Genomic DNA, 25,982 nt, shown 5'->3' on the forward strand with positions numbered 1-25,982 from the left:
TCACTCCATGGCTGGGGTCTGCTGCAGGTCCAGTGGGTGCAGCAGTGCCACTGTCACGTCTTTTTTCTCTTTCTTTCCCCTTTTGGGGCAGTTTCTGAGGATCCCGAGCCCCAGGATCGATATCATGGGATTTACTTTGCCATGCTGCTGGCCGGGGTGGGATTTCTTCTGCCGTACAACAGCTTCATCACTGATGTGGACTATCTGCACCATAAATACCCAGGTAGGTCTCCAGCAGCTGCAGCACTTCCCAGTGACCCCAACCCCGGGGAGAGCTCAGCACTCCTTCCAGGGGCACCGGACCCCCACGACCCCCCATCACCTTCATCTCCTCCACAGGGACCTCCATCGTCTTCGACATGAGCCTCACCTACATCCTTGTGGCCTTGGTGGCCGTCATCCTCAACAACGCGCTGGTGGAGCTGCTGAGCTTGCACACCCGGATCTCTGTGGGTGAGTGGGGGGTCCCCACAGCCCCTGGCAGCACCGACCCCACATTGCCCCCCACCACCTGCCTCCATCTCCCACCCGCAGGCTACCTCTTCGCCCTGGGGCCTCTGCTCTTCGTCAGCATCTGTGACGTCTGGCTGGAGCTCTTCACCCGCAGGCAAGCCTATGCCATCAACCTAGTGGCCGTCGGGGTGGTGGCCTTTGGCTGCACAGGTATGCGGGACAGCAGCTGGCGCTGGGGCAAGCACAACCCCTCAGATAGGGGTGGGAACACAGCCCCATCCCCAAGAGCTGTGGTTTCCTGGGACAACCTCTTGCTCTGATCCCTATAAGTTAACCCTTGTGTCCCTGCTCCATCCCCTCCACCTCTGTCCAGGCACAGTGGGACTGGACGGGGACACCAGCACCAAACCGTGTATTGGTCCCCGACACTATGATGGCTTTGCCATTTGGGCCACCGTGGTGGTTTCCCAAGCCCCTGTACCTGGTGGCCACTCTTGGTGGGATCAGCCATGGTGGGGCATCCAGGGAGGGCAAAAAGCCGCCCCACTTTGGGGGCAAGAAGGCTTTGGGAGCTGCTTTGGCTGTTCAGGGAGGGTACAGCTCCCGGGTGGCACGGCACGTGGGCCCCCGCCGGGGGTTCTTCCCCCCTACCCGGCATTTCAGCTGCAGCAATAATCCCTCCTTCTCCCCTCGGCGCATCTCTCCTGAAGTGCAGCAATCCAGCTTCTACGGCTACACGGGGCTGCTGCCCAAGCGCTACACGCAGGGGGTGATGACGGGCGAGAGTAAGTACCTGCATCCGTGTCCGTGTTTGACTGTGGGGGGTCACTCATGGGGGGATGACCCTCCTCTACTGTCTCCCAGGGCGCCGGTGAGTCACACCCGGGGCCCTGCTGTCCCCAGCGCAGCCTGGCCAGGTGGCACCCCAGGGTGCTTCCCAGCAAACCAGGGTGTTTAATGGTTTGTAGATCACTTGCAAGACCCACTCCGCTGCCACGCCAAGCTGGGGGTGGGGGGTGTCTGCTGGGACCCGGCTTCACTGCCCCAAAAATCACCACTACTCCACATCTGGAGGCATCACCTCCATACGGTGGGGGGATGCTGAGGGTCCCTGAGACACAGGGCTCAGCACGACCTAGTGCCAATAACAACTCTCCCATGCCACCAGGTACCGCTGGGGTCATCATCTCGCTCAGCCGCATCTTCACCAAGCTGCTGCTGTCAGATGAGAAGGAGAACACGGTCATCTTCTTCTTCATCTCCATTGGCATGGAGCTGACGTGCTTCATCCTCCATCTCCTGGTGAAGCGCACCCGCTTCGTCCGCTACTACACCACCTGCTCCCGCAAGGGTGTCCCCGAGCCTCGGGGGGCTGGTGACCATGGGACAGGCTACCGCATCCACCACGATGTCACTGCTGAGGATGTCCGATTTGTAAGCCAAGGGCAGGTTTCCTTGATGCCCCCTGAGGTCTCTCTCCCCACTGGACCTCAGCACTGGTGTCTCTTCTCTCCCCCATGCAGGAGAACCGGCCACGGGGGCAGCTGAGTTCCCCCCAGGGCAGCCCAGGCCCCGAAGCCGAGCTGGCCGGCAGCGGCACCTACATGCGCTTTGATGTCCCTCGGCCCAAAATCAAGAGGAGCTGGCCCAGCTTCAGAGGTGGGTGGTGGGCTCAGGGGAGGGGCGGGGGGAGCCAATTTTGCAGCATTTTGTGGGGTAGAAGGAGCCATCAGTGGCATAAGGCTTTGGGGAAGGGTCATTCCTTCTCAATGCACCCAAAACCATGGGGCAATCACGTCTTTGGAAGCCACTGTTGGGGTGTGGGCAAGACTTTCTGCAAGGGTAGGGCTGTGGGTTTCAGCTGAGCCGTGTTGCCCATACCTGCCAGACATGCTGCTGCACCGCTACGTGGTGTCCCGGCTCATCTGGGCCTACATGCTCTCCATCGCCATGACCTACTTCATCACACTGTGCCTCTTTCCTGGGCTGGAGTCAGAGATCCACAACTGCACACTGGGGGAATGGCTCCCCATCCTCATCATGGCCATCTTCAACCTCTCCGACTTCGTCGGCAAGGTAGGAGAGAGGTCAACTCCAAGGCGGTGGGGTGGATGCATCCCTTCCACCATGCCTCCTTTTTGTGTCCTCTTTCAAAGCTGCTTGGCTCTGCTAAGGGCCATCTCCACCCCATGGGTATCTAAATAGTGTAAGGTTGCTCACCAGCATGGCTGAGGTTGGGCTCCTACAGCAGATGGTCTTGCCACCATCTCATCTTCTCCTTGCTGCCCCATTTTGGGGACCATGTTGCCCTCCCCAGTCTCCACAGCATGGTCTCTGCCCCTTGCTGCAGATCCTGGCTGCCCTGCCCTATGACTGGAGAGGGACCCACCTCCTCATCTACTCCTGCCTCCGCGTGGTCTTCATCCCCCTCTTCATCATGTGCGTCTACCCCAATGGGAAGCCCACCTTTGGCCACCCTGCCTGGCCCTGCATCTTTTCTCTCCTCATGGGCATCACCAACGGCTACTTCGGCAGTGTCCCCATGATCCTGGCTGCTGGGAAAGTGAGCCCTGAGCAGCGGGAGCTGGCAGGTAGGACCAAGCCCTCTCGGGGACCCCCACGTGAGGTGGCCAGAGCCCCCTGACACCCTGTGTCCCTTCCTGCAGGGAACACCATGACCGTGTCCTACATGACGGGCCTAACGCTGGGCTCGGCCGTGGCATATTTTGCCTACAGCCTCACCAGTACGTCCCACAGTACCTGTTTCTACACCGAAACCTCCAATGGCTCTTTTACGTCGGGGTACTGAGCCCCGGGGCGGGGCGACGGGGACAAGATGGGACCTGCTTCCCACCATGGTCCCCACCGCCCCACTTGGCCCATGTCCCTCCTTGGGGAGGGAGCCCGGAGCCAGAAAACTGATTAACAGTGGACAGGGACCGGCATCCCGTTGGCATGGGGCTGTCACATCCCAAAACGGCCCGTGCTGCCCAGCCAGGGCCAATTCTTGGGGTGACATACTCCCCACCCCAGGGGACAGTCCCATTGCTCCTGGGGGGCTGCCCATCAGTGATGTGCAGCTCTCTGGTGGGGAGGGGAGGGAGGTCTTCTCCTGTTTGAGCCAAGCCATTGCCAGGAGGAAGAAAATACTGCCAAATCCCAAGGGGAAAAGGACCGGCGCTGGGGAGGAGGGTGATGGAGGTCTGGTGAAGAGGAGGAGCAAGAGAGGAAGGAACTGCTCCTTCAGGCCCTGGTGGGTCTCGGCTTTCATTGATGGTGCTGCAGGTTTTCACCAAAAATGGCTTGAAACTATGATTCCTCCCCAAATATGCCAATCGCTGTGTAAAAGACCCAATTCACTTCTGCTGGCTGGAAAAAGAAGTCTCTTTTTTTTTCGGTCGTGTCTTTTGTTTGTCCCCTCAACTGAGAGAGAGGCAGGGTCTTGCCTCCCCCCACCCCACACCGCGGGTCTGCCCCATCACCTCCCTCTCCCGGGCTGCAGCGGGGCAGAGGGGAAGATCCTGAGGAGGGGTCTTGAGCCCACAGCACTGTGGATGTCACCCACAGCCAACTGCTGAGCTTCAGGATTTATTGCAAGGGACATAAATGAAGCTGACGCCAGATTAAATGTCTTTGCCACGACGGCTGGTCGTGAGCCGTGCCACTGGTGTGGCCCTGGCACTGCAGGCACTCGGCTGCTGGTGACGGGCTGGGCTGGCAAACACACACGGGGTGATGCCTGCTGCCAGTCCTGGGTGGTTTCGGGGTGTCCCTTGTGTTGCTCCCCATCTCCAGGGTCCCCTCTGTCACCTGGGGATGCTGGATTTGTCACCGGGTCCCATCGAATCCCTGCAAGCCTGCAAATCGCTGCTGGAGCACACCACCTTTGAGGGCAGCAAACCAGAGAGGGAAGGGGCTGAGCAGAACAGAAACCATCTGCAGAAGGTGCCAACACCAGAGGCTGCTACTTTTCGGGACCGGCTGCACTTCGTTGCGCCAGGAGTCGGCGGGTGCCACCTCCCAGGGAAGCGAAGGAAGCGGTGGGAGCAGGAGGCAGCGAGCTGCAGGCTTGGCGCCCCCGACCCAGCCCCACCAGCACCGGAGGGCCTCACCCAACGAGAGCTCACACCAAAAAGAGGAAATCCAGATTTCATCCTCAACACTGCAGGACTCGGGGTACGGGAGCCACCGTACAGGGAAGAACTTCCACCTCCTGCCCCATGGGCCGCAGTGAGCAGAGACCTCCACTCCTGGATCCCATCCCGTCCATCAGTGCCACCCCACAAGGGGGACCGCTGGATGGACAGGGGGGTCCCAAAAAGCCACGTGGCACCTGGGTTGGGTCTTTTTCCCCCAAACACGGGGCAGGGGCTGAGCCAAAACACGACCATGATCACCAAGGGGAGAAAAACCCTGCAGTCAGGACAAGCGAGACAAAGAAAGATGCTTCGTTGGGTTGCTTTTTTTCAATTAATTTTTTTTTTTTTTTTTATGAAAAAAGATCACACGGAGTTCTCCAACAAACAGAATGCCAAAAAAATTGTTTTAAACAAAACATAAACAAAACAGAACAAAAAAAAAAAGACAAAAACCTGGCTCTCCTTTCCTCTCGATTGTCTGAAATATCCTTGTGTTCCATAGAAGGCAGTGGGTTTTAAGTGCTTTCTATTTAACATTAGCATAAAATCTCTCTCGCGCGCTCTCTCTCTCGCTCTTTAAAATATGCTCACACAATTTGCTTCTAGAAGTACAGTACACTTTGAGCGTGGGGGGTGTGCCTGTTCCCAGATCATTTACAATCACAATCCAACAGGAAATAAAAAATAATATTCTAAACGTCAGACTGTGTTCATTTCTGTGGTTGGTTTTTTTCTTTTTTTTTTTATTAAAAAGTTGAATCCATTTAAAGACTTATAATACAGGAGGGCTAAAGAGTCTTTTGGTACATTAAAACTGTACAGGCTAGAACCGTGACTATCCGCCGCGTCGAGGCGCCGGTGGCCCGGGGGTGGGGGTGGTACGAGCTCAGCACCGTGTGGTTCGTTTAAAGGACGAGGGGTAATGTCACAGGGGTGTCCCTCTCCCCTGAGCCCCGGCCTCCAGTCTCTGGTACGCAGCCTGTACCAGGGCGGATAGTTTCCAATCTGTCCTTGTCTTAAGCATCTCCCCACCGGAGCCTGGGCCGTCGCTCCTGGCTGAGCCGGGCCCCGCTCCGTGTCCTAGCAATCTGTAGTGCGAGTCGGTAGTTGCAAAGATCAGTGCGTCTCTTGGGAGGTGTTTGTTTGGTTTTTTTTTTTTTTTTGTTAAGTGCAAGGATGTTGCATCGTTGCGTGGTTCTCCTCCGGTGTCCCCTCTGGCTGGGTGCAACCCTGGTGTGGTGGCGGTGAGGCCACGGGTCCGGCGTGCGCCCAGTGGGAGCGAGACGGTGGGTCAGCTCCACGGAGGGAGAGAGGAGGCGATGGTGGCGGCTCTCTGGGAGCCGTGGGGAGGGGAGGTTGACCAGCTGGATGGAGCAAGTGGAATGGTCCCCTCCCCAAGCCCAAGGTGGCAGCGGAGCTCTGGCTGTGGAAACACCGTAGGCAGGCATGGCCGGGCTTCACCCCCATTCCCTTCAAATGAGGGGTGAGGGCTTCCCAGCAGCTCGTCTCTGCTTCAGGCAAGGCATGGGGGGGCGGTAAAGCTGGGTGAGGGATGCCAAAAATCTTATGGCCTGTGGTCTCCTCTGCTCCAAGCACCGAGCAGCAGCTTTTCCCAGTCATTTCCTGCCCCCCTTCACTGCATACTCCAAGACAAGTTCTTTGTTTGCCAAGTGTCACCCCCTCGCCACGCACTCGCTCCCCCCCAGCGCCTTTCCAGGGCAGGAGGGATGCAGAGGGATGGGGAAGGTGGGTTCAGACTGTTTGTTCGAGGCAGTGGGAAAGCAGCATCCCAGACTGGACGTTGGCTCGTCTTCCACCAGGCTCCTCACAGCCTGGAGGACCTCTTCTGCCATCTCCGTGCTGGGGCCAGCTCTGCCCCTTCGTGCTCCACGTTGCCGGCCAGGGGCCTCCAGGGAAAGGGAACCGCAAAACGGCGCCGAGAGGATCGAGACGAGGCGCTGAGAGAGACTCATCTCCTTTCTCTTTCACCCTGTCCTTCCTAAAGGGTCATGCGAAACTAAGCAGGAAAGGGAATATAAGGACGGAGAGGAGCGTACGCAGAAGGCTAGCGGGTGTCCTTCCACGTACAGGCAGCTTCCGAGTTACTGATGGGGGCAAATGACACAAAAGGGATCCCTCCTGCCGGGGGGGTCCCGCTGGTGAAATGATCATGAGACCCATGTGCTTTCCTGGACCAAAAGGAGGAAGGGAGAAGTTGGTCAAGCGTCACCTTACTTAAAGCCACTTCCAGAGGAGCCTTGGGGTTCAAACACCACCACCACCCAACGGCATCTTCCTCAAGTCCTGTAACTGCTCCCCCAATCCCTTTCTTCAGCCCTCTCCTTCCTCCTTGTGTCTCTCGCGCTCTCTTATCTGTAGTGTGACACAGAAGTCATGAGCATTGAAAGAAACAATCATGTCGTCTGAACAGGCACGTCCTCAGGTTTGTCCCGTCCCTTCCCAGGGGGTGGCACGTGTCCCCCGGGCAGTCAGCAGATGACAGGGACCCCGTCGGTGTTGAAGATCATGCCCGTAGTGGGCTCATAGGTCCCTGCAAGGTAGTAGAGGTCCTCACTGTCTTGGTATTTCTTCGTCTTTAGCATCTGCTCATATTGATCCAGACCAACAACAAGACACTTGTGTGAGATGGTCTGGACATCGTTTTCATCCACGTGAGAGGACTGGTAGAGAGCTCGCTGCATTACAGGAACAGGAGAGGGAGACGGAAAGAAAAGAAGTGATTAAATCTCACAGCATTTACAGCATCATCTTCAATATGCAGGAAAAACATCCATCACAACTTCCCAGGGCTTGCGCTCACACTCAAGCAAGAACTCCCCACTGGGGGACACTGGGAATCTGCATGGGTCCACGGGCAGTGTGGACACAATCCGTCCAGCACGCTAAACCTGAGCCCTCGCTCAGCTCCCACTGATGGGAACACCGCAGCTGCTCAGCACACAGCGGGCCATACGGAGGCCAGGAGTTTGTCATCCTCACTTCAAGATGCAAATGCAAAGATGGGTGCCGGAGACCAGTCCTCTGTTCCTCCCAACACCCAGCACCTGCAGCTACTCCCACCCTCCCAGTAACACCCATCCAAAGTCCTGGGCACTGTGGAATCAGCAGCTGAGGCAAAAAGCAAGAGCCAGAGAAGCTCGGGGGGCAGTGCCCCAGCTGCATTTGTTACGGTGTCCCCAGTTTCCCCTCTCAGCCCTCCCCCAACCTCACCAACCTCCATAAAGTCCTTCCTCTGGTTGGATGCCTGCAAAGCTGTGGACAGACTCCTGCCCGATTTCTGATCCCAGCGCTGTGCCCAAGAGGAAGAGAAGAGAGAGAACAGAAATGAAAAGCAGGTGAATTAGTTGTTTTTCCATGCTATCGCCTCCTGCCCACCACACGTGCCTTCACAACCTCGACTCCCATCCACGGCTACTGGCAATAAATACTAAGCGCCTACTGTAAACCACACTGCACACGTGAGCAAAATTTCGTGTTTCTGAGCACCAGGCCAGTCGTTTTCACACTGTAAAAAGACTCGATCCAGCTCTTGATGCTCTTTTTGGACCAACACAAAAGTCTTTATTTTGTAGTACTATAAAACCCACCCTTCCCCTGCTCAAGGGGTAAACGCCAGGCTTGTCCACACCACAGGCAGCCCTTACACCATGAAATGATGGGCCCACGCCCATTACAGTACCAGTAACAAACTGGGCCACAGGTGTTTTCCTCATCCTTGGGGAAGAAAAGGGAACAAGCAGCTTTGCAGCCCTGTTGGCAAAGGAGACCAGCCTACCTTGCCTTCGTTGAGTTTCTTCCCAGGGTTGGTTTCTTCTGGGTGATAAAACCATTTGACTCGGACCACCATGTTGTTCCCCCACGACTCCCACATGCTCTGGATCCGGCCAATGTAGGGCAGGTTGGGGCGGCCAGCTGAGAGGAAGACCGCACAGTCTCCGATGCGGATTATCTCTTTGCCCCGAACGATGGCCTTGTAGAAGAGCTTCCTGGCCTTCCCTTTCATTCCTCGTCTCTGCCAAGAGAGGACCACACAGGTGAGCAGCCAGGGACCGCCTAGGTTTCTCCCACCCACCACCCTGTCCCGCATCCCACCCTTCACTGTCACCAGAGCCACAACGTCCACAAGCATTCCCATGGGAAACAGGGCAGAGGGACACGCCACGCAGCATGGCTCCCCCAGACACAAGGAAGACCAATCCCAAATCTCCTTGCAAACTGGAGACACACCACGCCACCACAGTTTTACCACCCCAGGAGAAGGGAAAGCGCATGGCTAAGAGGCACCACGAGGCAAACGCCAGAGCAGAGCGCTACGGAGAAGTGGGAGAGGCTCTGTTTACCTGTGTGGGTTTCCCAAACCACTTCCACAGCTGCCGCGCGGGGAGGAAAGCGGCAATCTTAGGCCTGTTCTCCACTGACGGCAGTCGCTGGCGCTTGGCCAGCTCCTTGGTGGTGGGCAGGTGGATGCCCTCGCGTTTTTTGGGTCTGCTCTTGTTGCCGCTCTGCTGTGGTGCCGGCTGTTGCACCGGCTGCTGCGCCGGCTGTTTCTGGCTCTGGGGGTGGGAGGACGCGCGGGATTTCCCTGCCTGCTTGGTTTGCTTGGGTGGGAGGGTTTGCTGCACCGAGGAACTTGGCTGGGCCTCAGCTACTTCGTCATCAGAGCTACAGGATGAGTCTTCATCCGTAGTGGAGGAGGAAGAAGAGCTGGAGCTCGAAGAAGAAGAGGTTGATGAGGCTGAGGAAGAGGAGGAAGAGGAGGAGGAAGAGGAGCTGCTGCTAGAAGAGGAAGAGGAGGAGGAGTTGGAGGAAGAGAGAGGGGTGGATGCTCTTGAGCTGGCTGAGCTGCTGTCCTGGGCTTCCCCTTGGTTCTTCTCAGCCTCCTCTTCTCCTTCTGACTCTGAGCTGCTATCGCTGCTGTTGCTCTCGGACTCCTCCACGGCTGCTGGAGCTGCTGCCTTTTCTTCCTGGTCCTTCGAAGCAGTGAGGCTCTCCACCGAGCCATCGAACTTTCCTCCAAAGCTGGCAGGAGAAGGGTCTCCCTCAGCTGCTTTGGCTCGGGAAGATTTTTGCTTGCCCTCCGCACCCACTGCAGGGGAATAGCCCAGCCCCAACAGACTCTTGCTGTCTCTGCGACTGGCCAGGTTTGAGTCCTCCAGCATCCTCATCGCCTCCTTCATCTTCTTTGTCTTTGGAGACATCACGCCCTCATGGTCCAGCTTGATCAGGATTTCATTGTCATGCTTCCTCTGAGCCTTGACCATGGTGCCAAACTCCTGCGTCTCTTCCGTGGGCCGCCCTTTCTTGGCCTTGGCTTTTGACGCCGAAGCATCACTGGAGCCGAAGGCCGCCAGCGTCCCCGGGAGGTCGCTGTAGGGCTCTGTGCTGAGGATGCTGCCAAACACAGCAGGCTGGTAAGAGGGTTGCGGGGGGCTATGCAGCTTAGTGGAGATCTTCATTTTGCTGGCTTTTGACCGCTTTTCCTCTGTGGGGGCAGGAGAGCCTCCAGCTGGCAGCGGTTGTGATTTTCGTGACCCCTTCATGCTTGACTTGCCCAAGCAGGCTGGCTTCTCTGGGACCGAAGAGGTAACAGGTGAAGACTCAACCTGATCCTTCTCTTCTGGCAAGGCGGCCTCTTCTGCAGAGAGGAAGAAACACAAAGGCATGATGGTATCCATTCAGATGGGCACTATTTGCTCAGACACAACCAGACACCAATGCTGACTGGTCTCTGGCCAAGGGTGGCTTGTTCCCAACTGCTCAGGTAATCCCGAAGAGGGACAGGTCCCCCCCTTGTCACTCAACAGCCTTACTAAGCAGCCTGGCCTGATGCCAGGGCCTGTGAGCAGCTGATAGGCAATGCCCAGCGATGCTGCTTCAACTGCAGGGGAACCAAACTGCAGATCTCCCGCATCTTTGGCCCTACCGATGGCTGCTGAGACGTTCAGCTGAAAAAGGGACCCTGCTCTGCAGCGCTGACTGACAGAAGGAGGCTCTCACAGCACAGGCCAGCTTCTGAGCCAGCCTCCTGCAAACTGTAGCCACAGCAGAGCGAGCTGATGAATGGATGTTCTGCACTCAAGCTGCGCACCCAGTCCCCTCCAAATCTTGCCCCGAGCAACAGCTCAGACTTGGGGAGAATGGTGGAGAACTGTGCGAGGACTCTCTCAACTCCAGGTCTGGCAGTGGTGACAACCTACCAGCTTTCGCCTTGACGCTTGGCTTTCTCCCTCGCCCTTTGCCCTTCGACACGGGCTCCTCTGACCCCAGTGTAGCTCCCTCTTTTACTTCTCCAGTGTCTTTGCTGGATTTACGGCTACGGCGCTTGGTGCTGGGCACCAAAAGGGCCGGGGAAGGCTCAGCACCTGGAAGAAGTCAAAGAGATGGTCAAATGCAGTCAAGTAACACATAAAACAGAGATGTGATACAGGGAACAAATCCCTACAAATTCTGCAATAGGGACTGGGCTTTTTTCCCCTATGGGTTATCCCACTCCCCACTCTGCATGTCCCTAATTGATGGTGCAATCTTTGTGACTGAAAGTCTGTGAACTCCACCCAAAATCCCAGAGGCAGGTGGCCTGAAACTCCCTACATTTCATAGTGGGAAGTGTCATGCAAAAAACTAAACAGCCAGACTCACACTGAATCTTGTAGTCAGGTGGGAGAAGCCGAATATGAGACAGTGGGATACGTCCTGTGTCCCCATCATCAAATTCTACTGTGATGAGATCACCATCTTCCTCCAGATCCAAGGCTCCTGTGGGTTGGGAGAGCAGAAGATAGGATTAGGGACAAACATAAGAGTACAAACGCTTTGTCAGGGAAGTGGGGACATGGGGTAACCTGCACCAGCTCTAAAGCATCCTGTCTCCACCTTCCTACGGTGTGCAGGGAGAGCACAGAAGGCTCGCTCGCAACGCAAAGACCCTGATAACACTAAACCAGCCCACCCAGTGTAAAACTTCCCAGTCAACAGCACTGCTCCAGAACATCACAACTATTCCAGTTTGTCTTCCCACCTCTTTTCTCTATTATTCTCTATTCTCTATTATTTCTCTATTATTCTCTCTATTCTTGCAGAAATTCACTTCTCTGTTTCCACTGCAGTATCTTTTTTTTTTTTTGACCTGCATTTTGTAACTACTCTCAGCAGTCACATACTGCTGTTTTTCACTTTCTCTCCAAGAAAAATAAGCTGTGTTCCCACCCTCCCTTCTTGCATCAGCATCAACGGTCTATAACTTGTTAAGTAATTCTTCCCTTTTACACAAATAGTGCAACCAAGAGCCCAAAAGCAAGACCAGCCATGGTAGAATTGTCCAGGGCTCTTCTTCACTTGCTTTTTAATGCGACCAGACTGGGGAGTAGATGTGTCAGAGCTCTGAGTGTGCAGGTGATTCAGAAACCTCTACAACCTCAGCAATCTTTGGTGCCTGGGCTGGAAATAATTCTGTCTTTTTGAAGAGTGTTGAACTTCCCTGTTACTTGCTCAGACCTCTTCCTACAAGAGCACATCTCCTGGACCACCAAGATATTACTAAACCAGCATCGTGACTGAGTTTGGCATGATGCAGAGGAGAGGAAGGGACCAGGCTCTGACCTCCAGGATACTCACAGCAGATCCCAGGGTTTCCCCAGACAAGCCTGACACCCCTCAGGACGCCCAGGATTGAGATGTCCCTGGTTCACAGCACAGAGCAGCCAGGGTGGCCTTACCTCGGACAACTGTCCCTGGGTAGAGGCAGCGGTACTGCTGGCTCCAGTAGGCTGCAATCCTCGTGCCCTCGGGCAGGAATCGCACTGAAGGTGGTTTCACATCGATGATCTGCTCGGGGCAAGAGGAAGACAATTACTGACGTTCTTGGCACCAGCACAGACCAGTCCACCACCACACCTAGCGTGTTGCGAAGCAGCTCTGGAACAGGCAACGGACAGTTTCCCTGCTGGGATATGGCCTCCTGTCTGCTCACAGGGCCATGTGAAGGACCAGCCCTGCTGGTGTATAGGCCTAGCGCCCACTGCCAGTGGGGGAGCTCAGCTATGGGGCAGTGACCCACACAAAGGGGAGCTCTTGCCCAGAATGGCCACGGAGGCAGGACCAGGGCACCCCTACAGCCCCAGCTGGGGAAGGGGGAAGCTTCCAGCTAGCCTCCTCCACCCCAAAACAGAGCTCAGGCACTAAGGACAGGTACCCCTCGGCCTCACATACCGCTTCCTGCAAGAGCTGCTCCAGGCAGTAAATGTGGGGACGGTTTCCCCTCTCGCCTTCCACCACCACACGGTATCTGAAACACAAAGGCCCGGTCAGACACGGCACGTTGAAGTCATCACCCCAATCAACTAACCGCCCTCTGAGCCCCACCACCAGTTTAGTTGAGAGCATTTGATGAGGGGTAATTGGATTTTCCTCAGCGCTGATAAACCAGAGTGAACTGTCCTTCCCTCCCTGCCAGACTCTGTCAGTCTCTCTCCAGTCAGCTCTACACAACCCCCAAATCGATCCCTGCATCAGCTACGTCCCCGTTCACTGGCAGAGCCCAGGCGGATACAGTAACCCCTCAACTCACATGTCTGGTGAATGCACTGTCTTGACGTGCCCGGCATAGAGCAGCTTGTCATCCATGGGGATGAGGACACGCAGACCATCTTTTAGCTCATCCTTGTCAATTATGCAGGAGCGGGGAGCTGTGAGGCGTTGGAGCAAGATGGGGATTAGAAAGCACCATACATGAAAAAGTGACTGCAGGGGGAGAAGGAAACCTCATATTCCCAGCATCATCCTCCCCTGGGAAAAGGCCAGTAAGCCCTTTGTAGAAAGGGCTCTCTCTCTCTGGCTAGCTCCTGGCAGAGGAAAATTTTGCCCTCTTCGTAATAGTAAAAAGTACCTCCCTCTTAGTAACAGTAATATACTGGTAAATGAAAATAGGGCAGCTCAGAGACTGGACTTCATCTAGATGTCACAGTGGGCCATTCTGACAAGGCTTGTTTTTGGCAAGCCAAATTGACTGGAAAAGTGGCATCTCCACCCCAAGGACTTGTGGCTTTGGATGAGGAATGTGTGAAAGCAGCACAGTCCTCCTCTGAGCAGCTCTGGAAAATTTGCCCAGCTCCTCTACCTGTACAGTTAGGGCCCCGGCCCCTCCTGCCCTCACCTGGTGTGGGCGGTCGCTCGACCAGCATGCTCAGGGGAATGTTCTCATCCTCTGAGAAGCTGCTGTCTTGGTTGGGTTCAAAATCCTCCTCTGCTGCCATGCTCTCCATGAGCTTGCTGACAGCTCCTCCTTTCCCTCGGTTCTGCAGGAGAGCAAGCAGCATGTCAGCTGGATGACAACAGGCGATAGTCTGAACCCATCTCACCTTCCTCCAGCAACAAATAACCTGAGGATATTGGGACAAACTTGTCTCTGCCCTCAGCAACGTTAATTACACAGAGAGTTAAGTGGGTGTACCCAAACTTGCTTTTTGGTTGAACAAACACCTTGACAGCTGACCAAAAGCTATTTCACACATCCTAGCCACATCTCACTCCTGGAGGTTAGGAGAGATGCTGTGGAGCAGACAGCTGCAGCTCTGCTCTGCACTCACCATCTCTCTGCACAGTATTCCTGAGACTCTGTCTTCACTAAACAGGCAGCAGGCACTGTTCCTATTTCTTATCAAAGCCCCATGAGCCATTTCTTGCTGTTACACACAGACCATAAGCATTACACTCAGAAATCATATGAGCAGACACAGTAACGTGTGTTGTAAGAGAAGACAGGCTACAGCAATGGAGCAGACACCAGTTACGACCTGGCTCACCCAGTGCTGAGCAAGGCAACTCCATCACCACCTCCTTGGTCCTTGCTATCCGTGAAGGCTCTCTCTCCACCCTGTGGCAGACTTAGAGAAAATTCTGCCTGCTCATTAATTTGAGGGATGAAGGCAAACGAACGCCAGATGGTAGCAGCAGGTACTACCTCATAGTCTTCCTTGGATTTTAGGCTTCTCAAACCAGCATTCTGCCTGTAACACATCTAGCAAAACCTGCATGTCTGTTTTCCCTCCCACAGTTCAGGAAAAGAGCAGGGCACTGCTAGCAACCCACCAGTTCACCCAGACTAGAACCAGCCCCTCACCTCTTTTTTCACCTCCTTGGCTTTCACCTTGGCTTTGCTCTTCTTGGTGGAGCCCAGGGCATTCGCCAGGCTGACACGAACATCAGATGGGGAGCTAGGGATGCCAGGAGGAGACATGGACGAGGAGGAGGAGCAGCATTGTGTTTCTTTACCTTTCTTCCGCTGCTAAAAATAAAAAGAAAACACTCCCATCAGTAAAGAGAGGACCTAGGCCTAGAGAGAGGGGAAAGGTGGAGCAAAGCAGGCTGTTCACAGGTAGGATGACTGTCAGCCAGCAGTTAGTTCACTGACTGCACCGCATCCTACATCTCCCAGCTCTATTTTCAGGCTTCACACACTTTGGGAAGAACGTTCATTACCCTGGAGACCAACTCCTGCCCGTCAAATCTTCCCCCAAAGATCTCCAAGAAGATCCCAGCTGGCCTCATGTCACAACTAACTTGTCTAACTCTCCCCACAATCAGTGCTCCCTCTGTAATGCTGCCATGAAATGAACCGGAGCCGGAGGGAACTGAGCTTTCAGCCAAGACGAACAGCCAGCAACCCAGAGATCACTGCCATCACCAGCCACAGACAGCCCTCAGAAGACACCGTATAAAAGGTGAACAGCCTTAAAGGCCAGCATGGGGGCCACAGCTCAGCAAGTGGATAAGGTTGTGCAGAGAGAGGGAGAGAGATTTCACAGATGTTTTAATGCAGGATGTCCACTCTGGCCAATTCAAGCAGGATGGACTTGGGACATGGAGGGAGACACAAGTAACCTGCCCTGTTCAAACAGAACAGGCTTTTACTCCCTGCAAGTCAGATTCCAGCCTGACAGCTCCTCCAGGTGTATGTGGGGCTGGCAGGGGTGGCAAGGGATAGCCGAAGAGCACTGGGGCAACTGCCGAGACAGGACTCAACTCTCCTCTGCCCTAACGGAGTTAATCACCCTCCCCTCCCCCTCAGCTCCCAAGGGTCCCGCACCAACTCTGCCAGTGCATTCCTCACCTTGCTTAGCTCTTTTCTCTCCTTCCCCTTGCTGCCCTCCTTTTTGGGGCTCATGGGTGCCCCCTTGCCACAGCGCCCAGGCTTGGAGACAGGAGTGGAGCTGGCGGGTGCCACAGGGGTCAGCACGGCCGAGGACGTGGTAGCATCGTGGAGGAAGATCCGCTCGCTCCGGCGCCGGTTCCACAGGTCGTCATCGCTGGCCTCCAGCCCAAACTCAAAGCTCAAGTCCTTGGGGGACTTGAATTTCTTCAGCTTGCGGCCTTTCTCAGACCCAAGCTTGGCCTTGTCAGTGCTCCCAGATCCGGAGTCGAGGCTGCTGGGGGCCTGGCTCGGCGGGATGCTGCTTGCTTCCAGCGGCCCCTTTTTTCCTCGCAGCAGCCCCGAGGGCGACTTCTTCCTGATCTTGATCTCGCTCTCTGAGTCGGTGTATTCAAACTCTGTCCCTAGGTGCAAAGGATTTAACCATCAGTCAAAGCCCTGGCTGAGCCAAGAAGTGCCACACCCTGCTGGAAGCTTTTGGGCTCCATGGAAGATGCCGTACCTGTTAAAGAGAGCCCTTAGCTTGTTTCCCTTTCCAGTCCCCACATCCCTCAGATCTGCATTTCTGCCCCATAAAACCCTGACTTCACTGAAAATAAGTCTCTTCTGCCGCGAAGCAGAGCCCAGCCATTCAGGCAGTGTGGTTCAGTGTCTTCCCTGCCTCCGTTTTCTCCCTTCTCCCACAACTAAAACCCTGCAGGGAAGCTCCAAAGAGACCAGATACTCTAACATTTGCCCCTCCACAAAAAGAAGTTGATTGGCTGAAGTAAAGCACAAACCCCATAAGCTAAGCCTTCCCCCCCCTCCCAGTGGGAGCCCTCTCTGGTCTCACCTTTGTTTCAGGAGAACAATGTCTTTAACGAATTGAATAATCCCGTATTTCAAGCTTATTTTTTTCCCATTGGCCAACAGACACTACAGATCTTTTTACTGGCTCAGGTAATTGCCTTAAAGTCAAGAGAGGCAAATGATCTTTTGTCTGTGGCAAATGGAAATCCCCTCACACTGGCCTCCGCTCAGCATCATGGGCACAGCACTACCCAGAAGCCTGAAATACTGTAGTAACACCAAGATGTTTACGACCTTCAGGGTTTTTCCCTCCCCAGAATCTGATAAAGGAGAGCAAGATCATATGTTTCCAGGGGCAGAAGGGAAACTGAGGCAGGACCTACACATGCAGCAACATGGGCAGGATATAGGCAAAGTACTGTGGCTGCACAAGAACTGTGCCGTTGGCGGGACACAAACAGCCAGGAAGAAACTTGCCCAAGGTCATGCAGTGAGTCCATGCTGGAACAAGAGACCGAGCCCAGATTTTCTAAACCCACTTATTTCCCAGGGCACTGGACCTTGTGAGATGGCACAGCACCTCTGAAGATGTGTAGGAACATCAACAGAACCTGGTTCTCCCTCTCCAAAACAGAGCATCAGCCAAAGGTCTCTCTTGTATCCTCCTCCAACCTGCTGTGGATCTGCCCTCTCTGCACACACGTCTGCATGACTCTGCCTTCAGATCAACAAGGTCTGAAATCGTGCCTCGCTTGGCAGAACCTCTTCTCAAGTCCAACACGAACAGCCACTGCTGTGATAACCACTGCTTGCAGAAGACCCTTGTGAAAGGACATACAGGACTGAACAAAATTCACGTGGGCAAACGAAAACATACGAGGCACAAGCATGGAGAGCATCTTCTCTCAGTCCTTCTCTCTCAACTATGCTCACTTTTCTGGGTAAATTCAGCCCGCAGGAACCTGCTCTCATCTTCTACCCAAACCTCTTCCCCTGAGACAGCCCCAGCACGAGCAGAAAAAGAGCAAGCCTGTCAAAATCAAAGCTGGCAAGGCTCAAAATGAAAAACCCACTGGAAATTACAACACTCCCTCTCCTTGCTCACTGCCGCATGAGGCAATTTCTAGATGCTTCCAGTTTCAAGGAGGGCAGGTTACAAGACGATAAATTCTTAACAGAGGCTGTTGGAACAAGTTGGCAAAAGCCTAATATAGCATGGAAACAGTACTAAAACAAGCCGGGCTCCCAAGAAAGACATCATTTTCCATTCTGAAGCATGCTATAAATTCCATTATCACTTAATAAATATTAATAGAAAATTTATAAATGGAGCCCATATAGATCTGTCTGGCCAGGAACGATGTCACCAACGGGCACTTGTGCAGCAGGGCACGGGGAGGGGAAGAAAGGAAACTCCAATTATGTGCAACACACTGAAACTGAGACAGAGACAGGGACAGAAACACAGGGTCTGGCACTGCAAGCACGTGAGCAGAGGAAGGCATTTCAAGTCTCGCTGGCTGGCTTCTACGAGGAAGCTGATGGGATAGGCTGATTGGAGGGGTTTTTCTTCTACTTAGGTGTCTCTGCTTCTCTTGGGTATCTAAGACCAACTGCATACAGCACCTGATTCCTTCCCTACAAGGTAACAGCACTTCACTGCCTTCAGCACTCTGTCCAAGGGGACACAGCATCCCATCGCTTGCCTGTGCAGCGTGACTGTTAAGGATTTGCCAGGTAGGAACAGAGAAAACTTTGAGAAAGCCACAGGCAACTGCCCCTAGGGAAGCCATGGCTGCAGCTGCTAAACCTGCCATATCCGTGACTGGTTCTTATTTTCTTGCCAGACTATTCCCTCTGCCTTCAGCGTCAGGACCAAGTAGCCAAAACCAAGGAAAGAGCAAAACAGTGTCCCACTCTCTTGCAGCACAGCTGGGACCTCCTGAACCTTCCCCCTTGCTCCCGTGGCACCAACCCTAACCACGCAACTCACCCATCAGGCTCTGCCGCTCCTCCTTCTTCTTCGCCTTCTGCTTGGCCTCCAGCTGGATGATGGAAAGTGGAGGGGGAACGATGGGGCTGGGCATTGCGCTGGCGGCAAACCTTGCTAGAAGGCCCAGGCCGCTCTCGTCAAGAGCAGGCGATGAAAGCCTGTCAGTGCCGTCTGTCCCGTAGTCCTCTGCTTCCTCCTCTTCCTCTTCGTCCTCCTCTTCCTCTTCCTCTGAGCTAGAATCTAGCACGCAGAAAAGAGGGAACCCATTACAAATCTCATGGAGTTGTGCATCAGCCACATTTCCACCCCGAACCGTTAACTCCTGCTGCTCTGCGCTCACCAAGTAGCACTGAGCCACCCGTAAGTTGAGCCAGAAGATGTTGGCCATGGACACAGACGTGACCTTGCAGCCATATAGCCACTATCACCCTGCCTACCACCACCCTTGAAGGACACAGCAATGCAGGGTAAGGCAAAGAGGACCCATTGAAGGCAAGGGAGGGAAGAGCAGGGTGTTGGCAGAGATTTGAAAAGGATGCCACGCACCCCTTCCCTGCAGCTTTCAGGAGGAATTAAAAGCTTAATTCCTTTGAAAATCCCAACCTCGGAGCTGTGGGATTCCCCTCCCGCCCACCACCTCTTCCTCCATAACGAAATCCATTAGCGTAATGAGAATCAGAGATCAGCATGGAAGGGGAATACCAGAGATCAGCTTGCGCCATGGTGGGAGGCAAGGAGGACACAGAGAGGAGAAGGGGCAGGAGGCAAAAATGCAAAGAGAGGGAGGGAAATAATAATTTGAAAGCAATGGATTTGGAATGCAGAAGGGGGGAAAAGTGTAGGTAGTGTTGGAGACAAGGAGTGTTTAAATGCTCTGCCTCAAAACTCTCCGTGCCTTTCATTTCCCTCTCTACAGCTCAGCACAGGCAGGAAGAGCTGCCCACAGCCCAAAATCTAATTCTGGCAAAGGAATCAGCCTTGATACCTGCCTCGGCTGACACCTGCAGAGAGCAGCAGGCTGGGGGTTTTCCTCTACAGTGTGTATACACAGCAGGTATTTTGGGGGTAGATGCTCTGAGAGTGGCATCTCTCCCTTCCTACAGCACTTCCCAAGAGTCTGTCATCAGCTCAAAGGCAATTAATTTTAACGGCATCTCATCCAGTTAGTGCTGGTGAGCGAGAGTCACTACACAAATGCACATATACCACACACACACATATACACACACATATATGAGCACATAGAAATTTATGTATCTAACTGCAAAAAAGCAGGTCTGGGAAAGATATTTCATTTCTCTTGAAATTGAGGGCTTAAGCAGGATCATCAAGGTGGATGGAAAATTTCCACCGCTAGCAGGAGCCCTGCTCTCCCGCCTGAGCCCACTCGGCAGCTCCCCGCCAGCCGCTATCCCTTCGTCTGAAAGCCAGCCAAATGAGAAACCAGATCCCTTCAAAATGAGCTGGAATGAACATGAAAATCCTTTTCTTTTCACGTATGCCCTCTGGGATAGATAAAAATGTCCTCAACACTTGGTTGTTCAAAAAAACCCCTAAAAATTACAATAACACAAGTGTTATTTTTCCACTTCGGATTATTTTTCCACGACATTAAAAATAACAGGAATATCAGAAAGCAGTGTTCTCATCCTTGCAGTTTATCAACTGAAGTAATGGCCAGCTATTTTTTTATTGTTTTGTGTTTGGGATTTTTTTAACAAGGAGAGTTTTTCTCCGTAGCATACATCAGATAGTCACAGAATACTAATTTTTAACTGCATAAAAATCCCCTCCTCATTTCAGTTGCTCAAGCCGGTTCCTTGTGATATAAAAATGCTACTAAACCTACAGTCCTGCAGTAAATACCAAGAAATCCACAACCCTGCTCACTCCTTGCATAAAAACCACATGCCAAAAAAAAAGCACAGCAAATTAGGATCAGATTCCTTCCCCTACCAGAAAAGGGGGCACAAATGCTGTTTTTCTACAACGTTTTGCCAAAAACAAAACAAATCCAGATGAACTCAGCTATTCTGAGATGCCGAAACCACCTGCCTGAAAAGCAGCAGAAGCGTGCCTGAGTTCAATGACACACCATGGGGTACTGAGCCCCTCTCCACGCATCCCATTTGGCTCCGAAATTCAGTAATTCTCAGCAGAACAAGAAAAAAAATAAATTGAAAAAACATCAACCTGTACAGCCCCTCATGCCAGACCCCGAGAGCCGCTTGCTGAGCAGCTGGGGGAGAAAACAGGCAAAAAAAGGGGAAAGTCTGCAGGAAAATCCCTCCTTGACCTGTCCCGTGCGAATCCCCTGCAACACCCTTGGCTCTGCCGCACCAACTTTCTGCGCCGAGCACGGGCAGCACCACTCCTCCGGCACTTAACGACACTGCCCGTGCGAGGGCACAAGGGTGCCCAGCAGCTACAGTATTTCAAATGCAGCAAGGTCAAACAGATTTAAAAGCCAGGATGAAAGCGGCTATTACTCACGCTACAGAAAATGCACGACACAATAACGTACCTGGCAGTTATTCTAACCTCTTTCAAATATATGGTGTCACGCTATGGAAAGACAACTGAAGATAGTCTCTTGTCAGCATTTTTACCAAAACACTTATATTTTTATCCGCATGAGATTCAACTTTCAGCCTGAAAATAAACACATTTTAACACATTCACAGCACAGGTCTATCCTCCTCCACCCCTCATGGTGAGGGCAGATCTTGCTAACTCTGCTCTGCACGCACAGCACAATCCCCACTCCAAGGGAGAAAACTAACAAGTGAAACAAAAAGAACACATTTGGGGCTCTGCTCCAAACCCACATGCTTCTAAACTAAGTCCCCAGATTTATGGTCATGGTGGCAAAGAGGCTGCTGGTGCTCTATGGCCATGTACACGGCTTCTAGGAGAGACTCATGATGCCTGTATTTAATGTGAAGCAGGAGTTTTACTCCTACTTTACCCAAACTACATGTGGGCTTAAAATGAAGTATGCACAGCTGCCTTTACACAATTGAAACCTCTATTTTTTCTCCTGAAAAGGTGATTTCCAGTGAACAATGGGGAAAAAGACATTTTAAAAAATATTTTTTTTCCTTCCACAGTCATTCTGTTAACATTGAACAAGCTTAAGGGAAAAAATACTCAAAGTTAAAAATATCTTTTCTAACTGACATTTTTAAGAGCATGTATATGTGTGTATATACCCACACACGCAACCACACATGTACATACAACTCTACAACCAAAACAAACAATAAATGCATATTTAAATGCTACTGGTGCCAGTTAAACTGGAGCCAAAGACGATCTTTTTTTTTTTTTTGGTAAAATCTTTACCTTCACTAAATTAAAAAACAAACCCAATTAAAAATACTAAACTTTCTCATTGCTTTTAACAGCCAAGCTGCCATGGTATTTTAATATAGGAGAGCAGTAAATGAAGATTTGTTAATGATGAACAGAAATTGGTTAAGCAATTTGGTTTGTAAAGACTGATGTAACAAGACAGATTGAGGGGGATGTGGAGAGGAAAGGCTTGGGAAAGGGGGAGTAAAAACACACACTTAAGAGAGTCATTTCACATTGTAAAAAAAATAGCATGGTTTTCTCATAACACCAAGCAGGCCTACAGCATACAAAGCAGGCTAAGTACAGGCAGACGTTAGACAGCTACTGGGTCATTAACATCTGATTTGTGTGATCTGTCCAAATTCTGGAAGTTACTTATTTTTGAATGTCCAATTTAAGATTTTACCTTTTTTTTTTTTTTGTCAAACAAGCCAATTCTGATCATTGGAAGATTTTTTCCCCTCATATGTGCTGTGCTGCTGACTCCAGAAGTACTTATAAAAATTAAAAATATTACAACTATCACATGGAACTAATTGTGTAGGGAGGGAGTTATCCCTCATTGTTTCTTTTTTTTTTTTTTCATTGGGATAAAATCATCCTCCAAGTCAGGGAAAGCAGAGCAGAGAAGAAGGTACTAATTTCTTAGTAATTTTCAAAGGAAAACAGAGTATTGAAGAGAAGGAAGGTCTTTGGCCTCAGAAAGCTCATGGTATTATCTAGCTGATGGTTTTCAAAGGTCCCATGTGGCTTTGGCCCACATTAGCAGTTTCCTCTCCAAGGTCACTGGATGAAAACCCACAAGTTTTGCCCGTTATCAGAATCGTAACATGGTGTTTGGTCTGCAAGAAAGCAGAGTGTCCATACCTCTTCTAACTCAAACCAGACGAAAACAGGTCTTCCTGCAGCTGCTCCTACCTCTGACATAGATACTGGCAGGGCCATGGCCAGCTAATTACCCTGATACTAGAACGGTCTGCATCGTGGCCCTGAAACCTTTAAGGACAGTGGCAGAGCCTTTGCAGGCAGCGCCGTGGCTTCTCATCTTGGACCCATCTGCAGATCCTCCCCTTTGGTGGGTTAAGGGGTTCTAGAAAAGAATGTCTGCAAACAGTAAAGCATTTCTGGAGTCCTCAAACACATACATACAAGCAAACCTTCCATGCAAGACTCTTCATGGACAGAGGAAAGTCAAAAGCGGACAGCAATCATCTTCAAAATTAAAATAACCAAGAGAATGCAAAGAGCTACGTGTCATTATTCATGGAGGTAACACCGAAACATCTGAGGCTGACAGGTGACATAAAGAAAAGTTATTTTGCCTACCTACATAACAATGGTCAAGGTTCGGGTTCATGGCTAGTGACCCTCGCTGAGAAGTGTCTGCCCTACAACCAGCCAACCACTTTGCTTCTTTAGTGCAGCGTGAGAGCAAATGCAAGAGACCGACACAGACATTCAAAGCATCATGGATAGGGGCAGGGGTGAAAGGGTTGGTCAAGCAGCTGCAAGGAGAAAGCGAGCACTTCTAGAAAAGCTGAGGTTATTAATCGGTTTAGTATCAGGGAAAGCCATTAGAAACCCTATTACCCAAATATCCCTTCAAGTAATGCTTCTGAGAAAGAATAACCAAAAAAAAAACAACAAAAAACCAACCATTTGCAGAAAAAAAACAAAACCGTAGCCAATAATCCCTCCCCACCTCCCTCTCCATGCCCACCTCCCACCCCAGGAGGTTTTGCATCTTTGGTTTCCCCACCATTAAATGACACCCCAGAGGGATTTACAATGCATTTCCCCATTTGTTCCAGATTCCCCAACCTCCTCCCATATCCCCTCCCTTCCCCAGACTTTATCCCATAAAACTGGGATTTTTACTTTTTTTTTTTTTTTAAGCAGACAGGTTACTTGAAAAATCGACAAAGCCAATAAGGGACAAGTTACCTATCTGCTTACCTGGAGCAAAACCAAAAAGCAAACCCAAAAAACCCTCAAGAACTTGGAACCTAAAAGGGATTGATATCCTCAAAATTTCTAACAGCAACAAAATAAACAAAGAAAAGATGCAGGAAGGAACAGGGAAGGGAAGAATGGAAGTTAACGCAGACTCTTAATGGAAATATGGCAATCTCACCCTTATATAGAATCCACTATCCCCAGAAATTTTGGGGTTCTCTAAAGAATATTATTTTTTTTTAGCATATATTTCTTTCCTTTGAGTTTTCTTTGAAATGAATTGGTGGGTCCAGCCCAGAGCCACATCAAACTGAATCAGCGTTCTCTATCTTTCTGCTGTGTTTGATAATTATTTTTTTTTTTAGCTTAAATTATCTTTCTTTGGAGGTTGGGTTTGGAGGGAAGAAAAAAACAAATAGGTGCATGAAGGAAATTAACATCAAAAAAAATAAGAAAAAAAAACAAAACAAAAGCAAAACTATCTAGCCCCGTTTTCAATTAACAGCCGTCTGAGCAGTGTGAAATACTAAAAGGCTTTTGCTGTGCTACATCCAGATCTGCCGTGTAACTTAGATGATAACAACTGGGGATGCTCTTGCTTAGCATTCAGCCCAGATGAGCTACTTTCTTTTGGGAGCTGAGGGCTCATTAAAATGACCTTTCCCCATGATTATTATTTAATGAGTATGCTCTAAAACAGAAACCCCTTGTGTCTCTGGAGGAAAAGTCTCAAGTAATCTCTTTTCCCACTGAAGTACTAATGACAGGCTGACAAAAAGAAGCTGCAAGAAAAAAACTGGGGTGAGGGTGAGGGAGGGAAACTGCAGAGTCAAATTTAATGCAGTAATTGCCACATCCTTGAACACCATGGGTTACGTCTGGGCGTCTGAAAAAAAATTCCCACCCAAAAAGAGATGCAAAAACTTGCCTTATACATTTTAAAAAGCGAAAAATAAAAAATTCTGGCTGTTAAATAGCGGGGACCTTATGCCCAGCACCCTCCGGCAGCAGCAATAGAGACCAAGTGCCTCCACATTTTACGTGCCTGCCTCGAGAGAGCCTATGAACAGAGGAAACAAACTGAAAAAAACGAAACTGGGTGAACAAAATAAAAATTAAATTAAAGAGGCTGGAGGGGGGAAGGCCTAGGCTTTATCTGGACAAAGGCAGCAGGGATATTTGAATAATAGAGAGTACCCCAGACTAGGTTAATTCCAGTTCTACTCATGGGGAGTGGGAGCAGGAGGGGGATGCAGAGCAGGATGAAGTGAAGCGGCAACCTAATCGCCTGATAAGAGACACAGCAAGAGAGACAAGGTACACAGGTTTAGTTAAAAATGAACTCGATATGTTTAATAAAGCTTGGTATACCAAATTGTAGTACAAACATCAAGTCACACGGCCACACAACAGTATCCCGGTATTAAAAAGAAAAAAAGAAAAAAGAAAAAAGAAAAAAGAAAAAAGAAAAAAGAAAAAAGAAAAAAGAAAAAAGAAAAAAGAAAAAAGAAAAAAGAAAAAAGAAAAAAGAAAAAAAAATAAGGAAAGTAATTAAAAAAACCCAAACAACTCCTTCCAAACCTCTACAAGGCTCATGCCAAAATAAAATAATAAGAAATAAAATAAGGAATAAAATAAAATAAGGAATAAAATAATAAGGAATAAAATAATAATAATAGTAATAATAATATAATGGTGGTGGTGGCAGCAAGGAAGAAAGTGAGGGAAAAACTGAAGGGAGGAAGGGAACAGGAAAGCAGGGAGAGGTGGACACTAAAACCCAGTTGATATAAAAGCTCTAAAAGAGCCAGCCAGTAATAATATCACAATGATACAGGTACAAAAAGGATAAAAAATAAACGTCCGGCTGATAAAGCAGGCTACGCTGCCAAGAACAAAGATGGCCGCCCTGGCTCCGACCATCAAAATGGCTGACCCCGGCCCGCCAGGCCCCTCACTCACCCTCGCCCCCCACCCCGCCCGCTCCCACACAGACATGGCGGAAGGGTGCGTTTGGGGTTGCGTTTGCTATAAGCTAGTAACCTTGATCGAACGAGTCCTCCGAGGAATCGCTGAAGGAAGATCCCGCCTCGGCCTCCCGCAGCAGCAGGCAGAAGGGCTGCTTGCG

General features: G+C 51.3%; 2 protein-coding genes across 2 annotated transcripts in view; one reads left to right on the forward strand and one right to left on the reverse strand.

The window, feature by feature from the left end:
• Positions 1–3,262, forward strand: part of SLC29A4 (solute carrier family 29 (equilibrative nucleoside transporter), member 4) — a 5,317-nt gene extending 2,055 nt beyond the window's left edge. The window contains exons 2-10 of the mRNA XM_009890059.1: positions 92–223; positions 340–453; positions 535–663; positions 1,164–1,238; positions 1,622–1,887; positions 1,977–2,112; positions 2,342–2,529; positions 2,804–3,044; positions 3,120–3,262. Coding sequence (XP_009888361.1) covers positions 92–223; positions 340–453; positions 535–663; positions 1,164–1,238; positions 1,622–1,887; positions 1,977–2,112; positions 2,342–2,529; positions 2,804–3,044; positions 3,120–3,262 — 1,424 coding nt within the window. The remainder of the gene's footprint in view (positions 1–91; positions 224–339; positions 454–534; positions 664–1,163; positions 1,239–1,621; positions 1,888–1,976; positions 2,113–2,341; positions 2,530–2,803; positions 3,045–3,119) is intronic.
• A 3,167-nt stretch (positions 3,263–6,429) lies between these two features.
• TNRC18 (trinucleotide repeat containing 18) overlaps positions 6,430–25,982 on the reverse strand; it is a gene marked incomplete at its 5' end in the record, with an annotated part of 38,012 nt that continues 18,459 nt past the window's right edge. Inside the window, 14 exons of the mRNA XM_009890065.1 lie at positions 6,430–7,288; positions 7,828–7,902; positions 8,389–8,625; positions 8,954–10,248; positions 10,811–10,975; positions 11,253–11,369; positions 12,329–12,437; positions 12,822–12,897; positions 13,180–13,297; positions 13,765–13,906; positions 14,731–14,892; positions 15,721–16,163; positions 18,542–18,781; positions 25,898–25,976. Coding sequence (XP_009888367.1) covers positions 7,082–7,288; positions 7,828–7,902; positions 8,389–8,625; positions 8,954–10,248; positions 10,811–10,975; positions 11,253–11,369; positions 12,329–12,437; positions 12,822–12,897; positions 13,180–13,297; positions 13,765–13,906; positions 14,731–14,892; positions 15,721–16,163; positions 18,542–18,781; positions 25,898–25,976 — 3,465 coding nt within the window. The remainder of the gene's footprint in view (positions 7,289–7,827; positions 7,903–8,388; positions 8,626–8,953; positions 10,249–10,810; positions 10,976–11,252; positions 11,370–12,328; positions 12,438–12,821; positions 12,898–13,179; positions 13,298–13,764; positions 13,907–14,730; positions 14,893–15,720; positions 16,164–18,541; positions 18,782–25,897; positions 25,977–25,982) is intronic.

The sequence above is a fragment of the Charadrius vociferus genome, unplaced genomic scaffold (assembly GCF_000708025.1).
Source record: "Charadrius vociferus isolate BGI_N301 unplaced genomic scaffold, ASM70802v2 scaffold18, whole genome shotgun sequence".
Taxonomy (NCBI): domain Eukaryota; kingdom Metazoa; phylum Chordata; class Aves; order Charadriiformes; family Charadriidae; genus Charadrius; species Charadrius vociferus.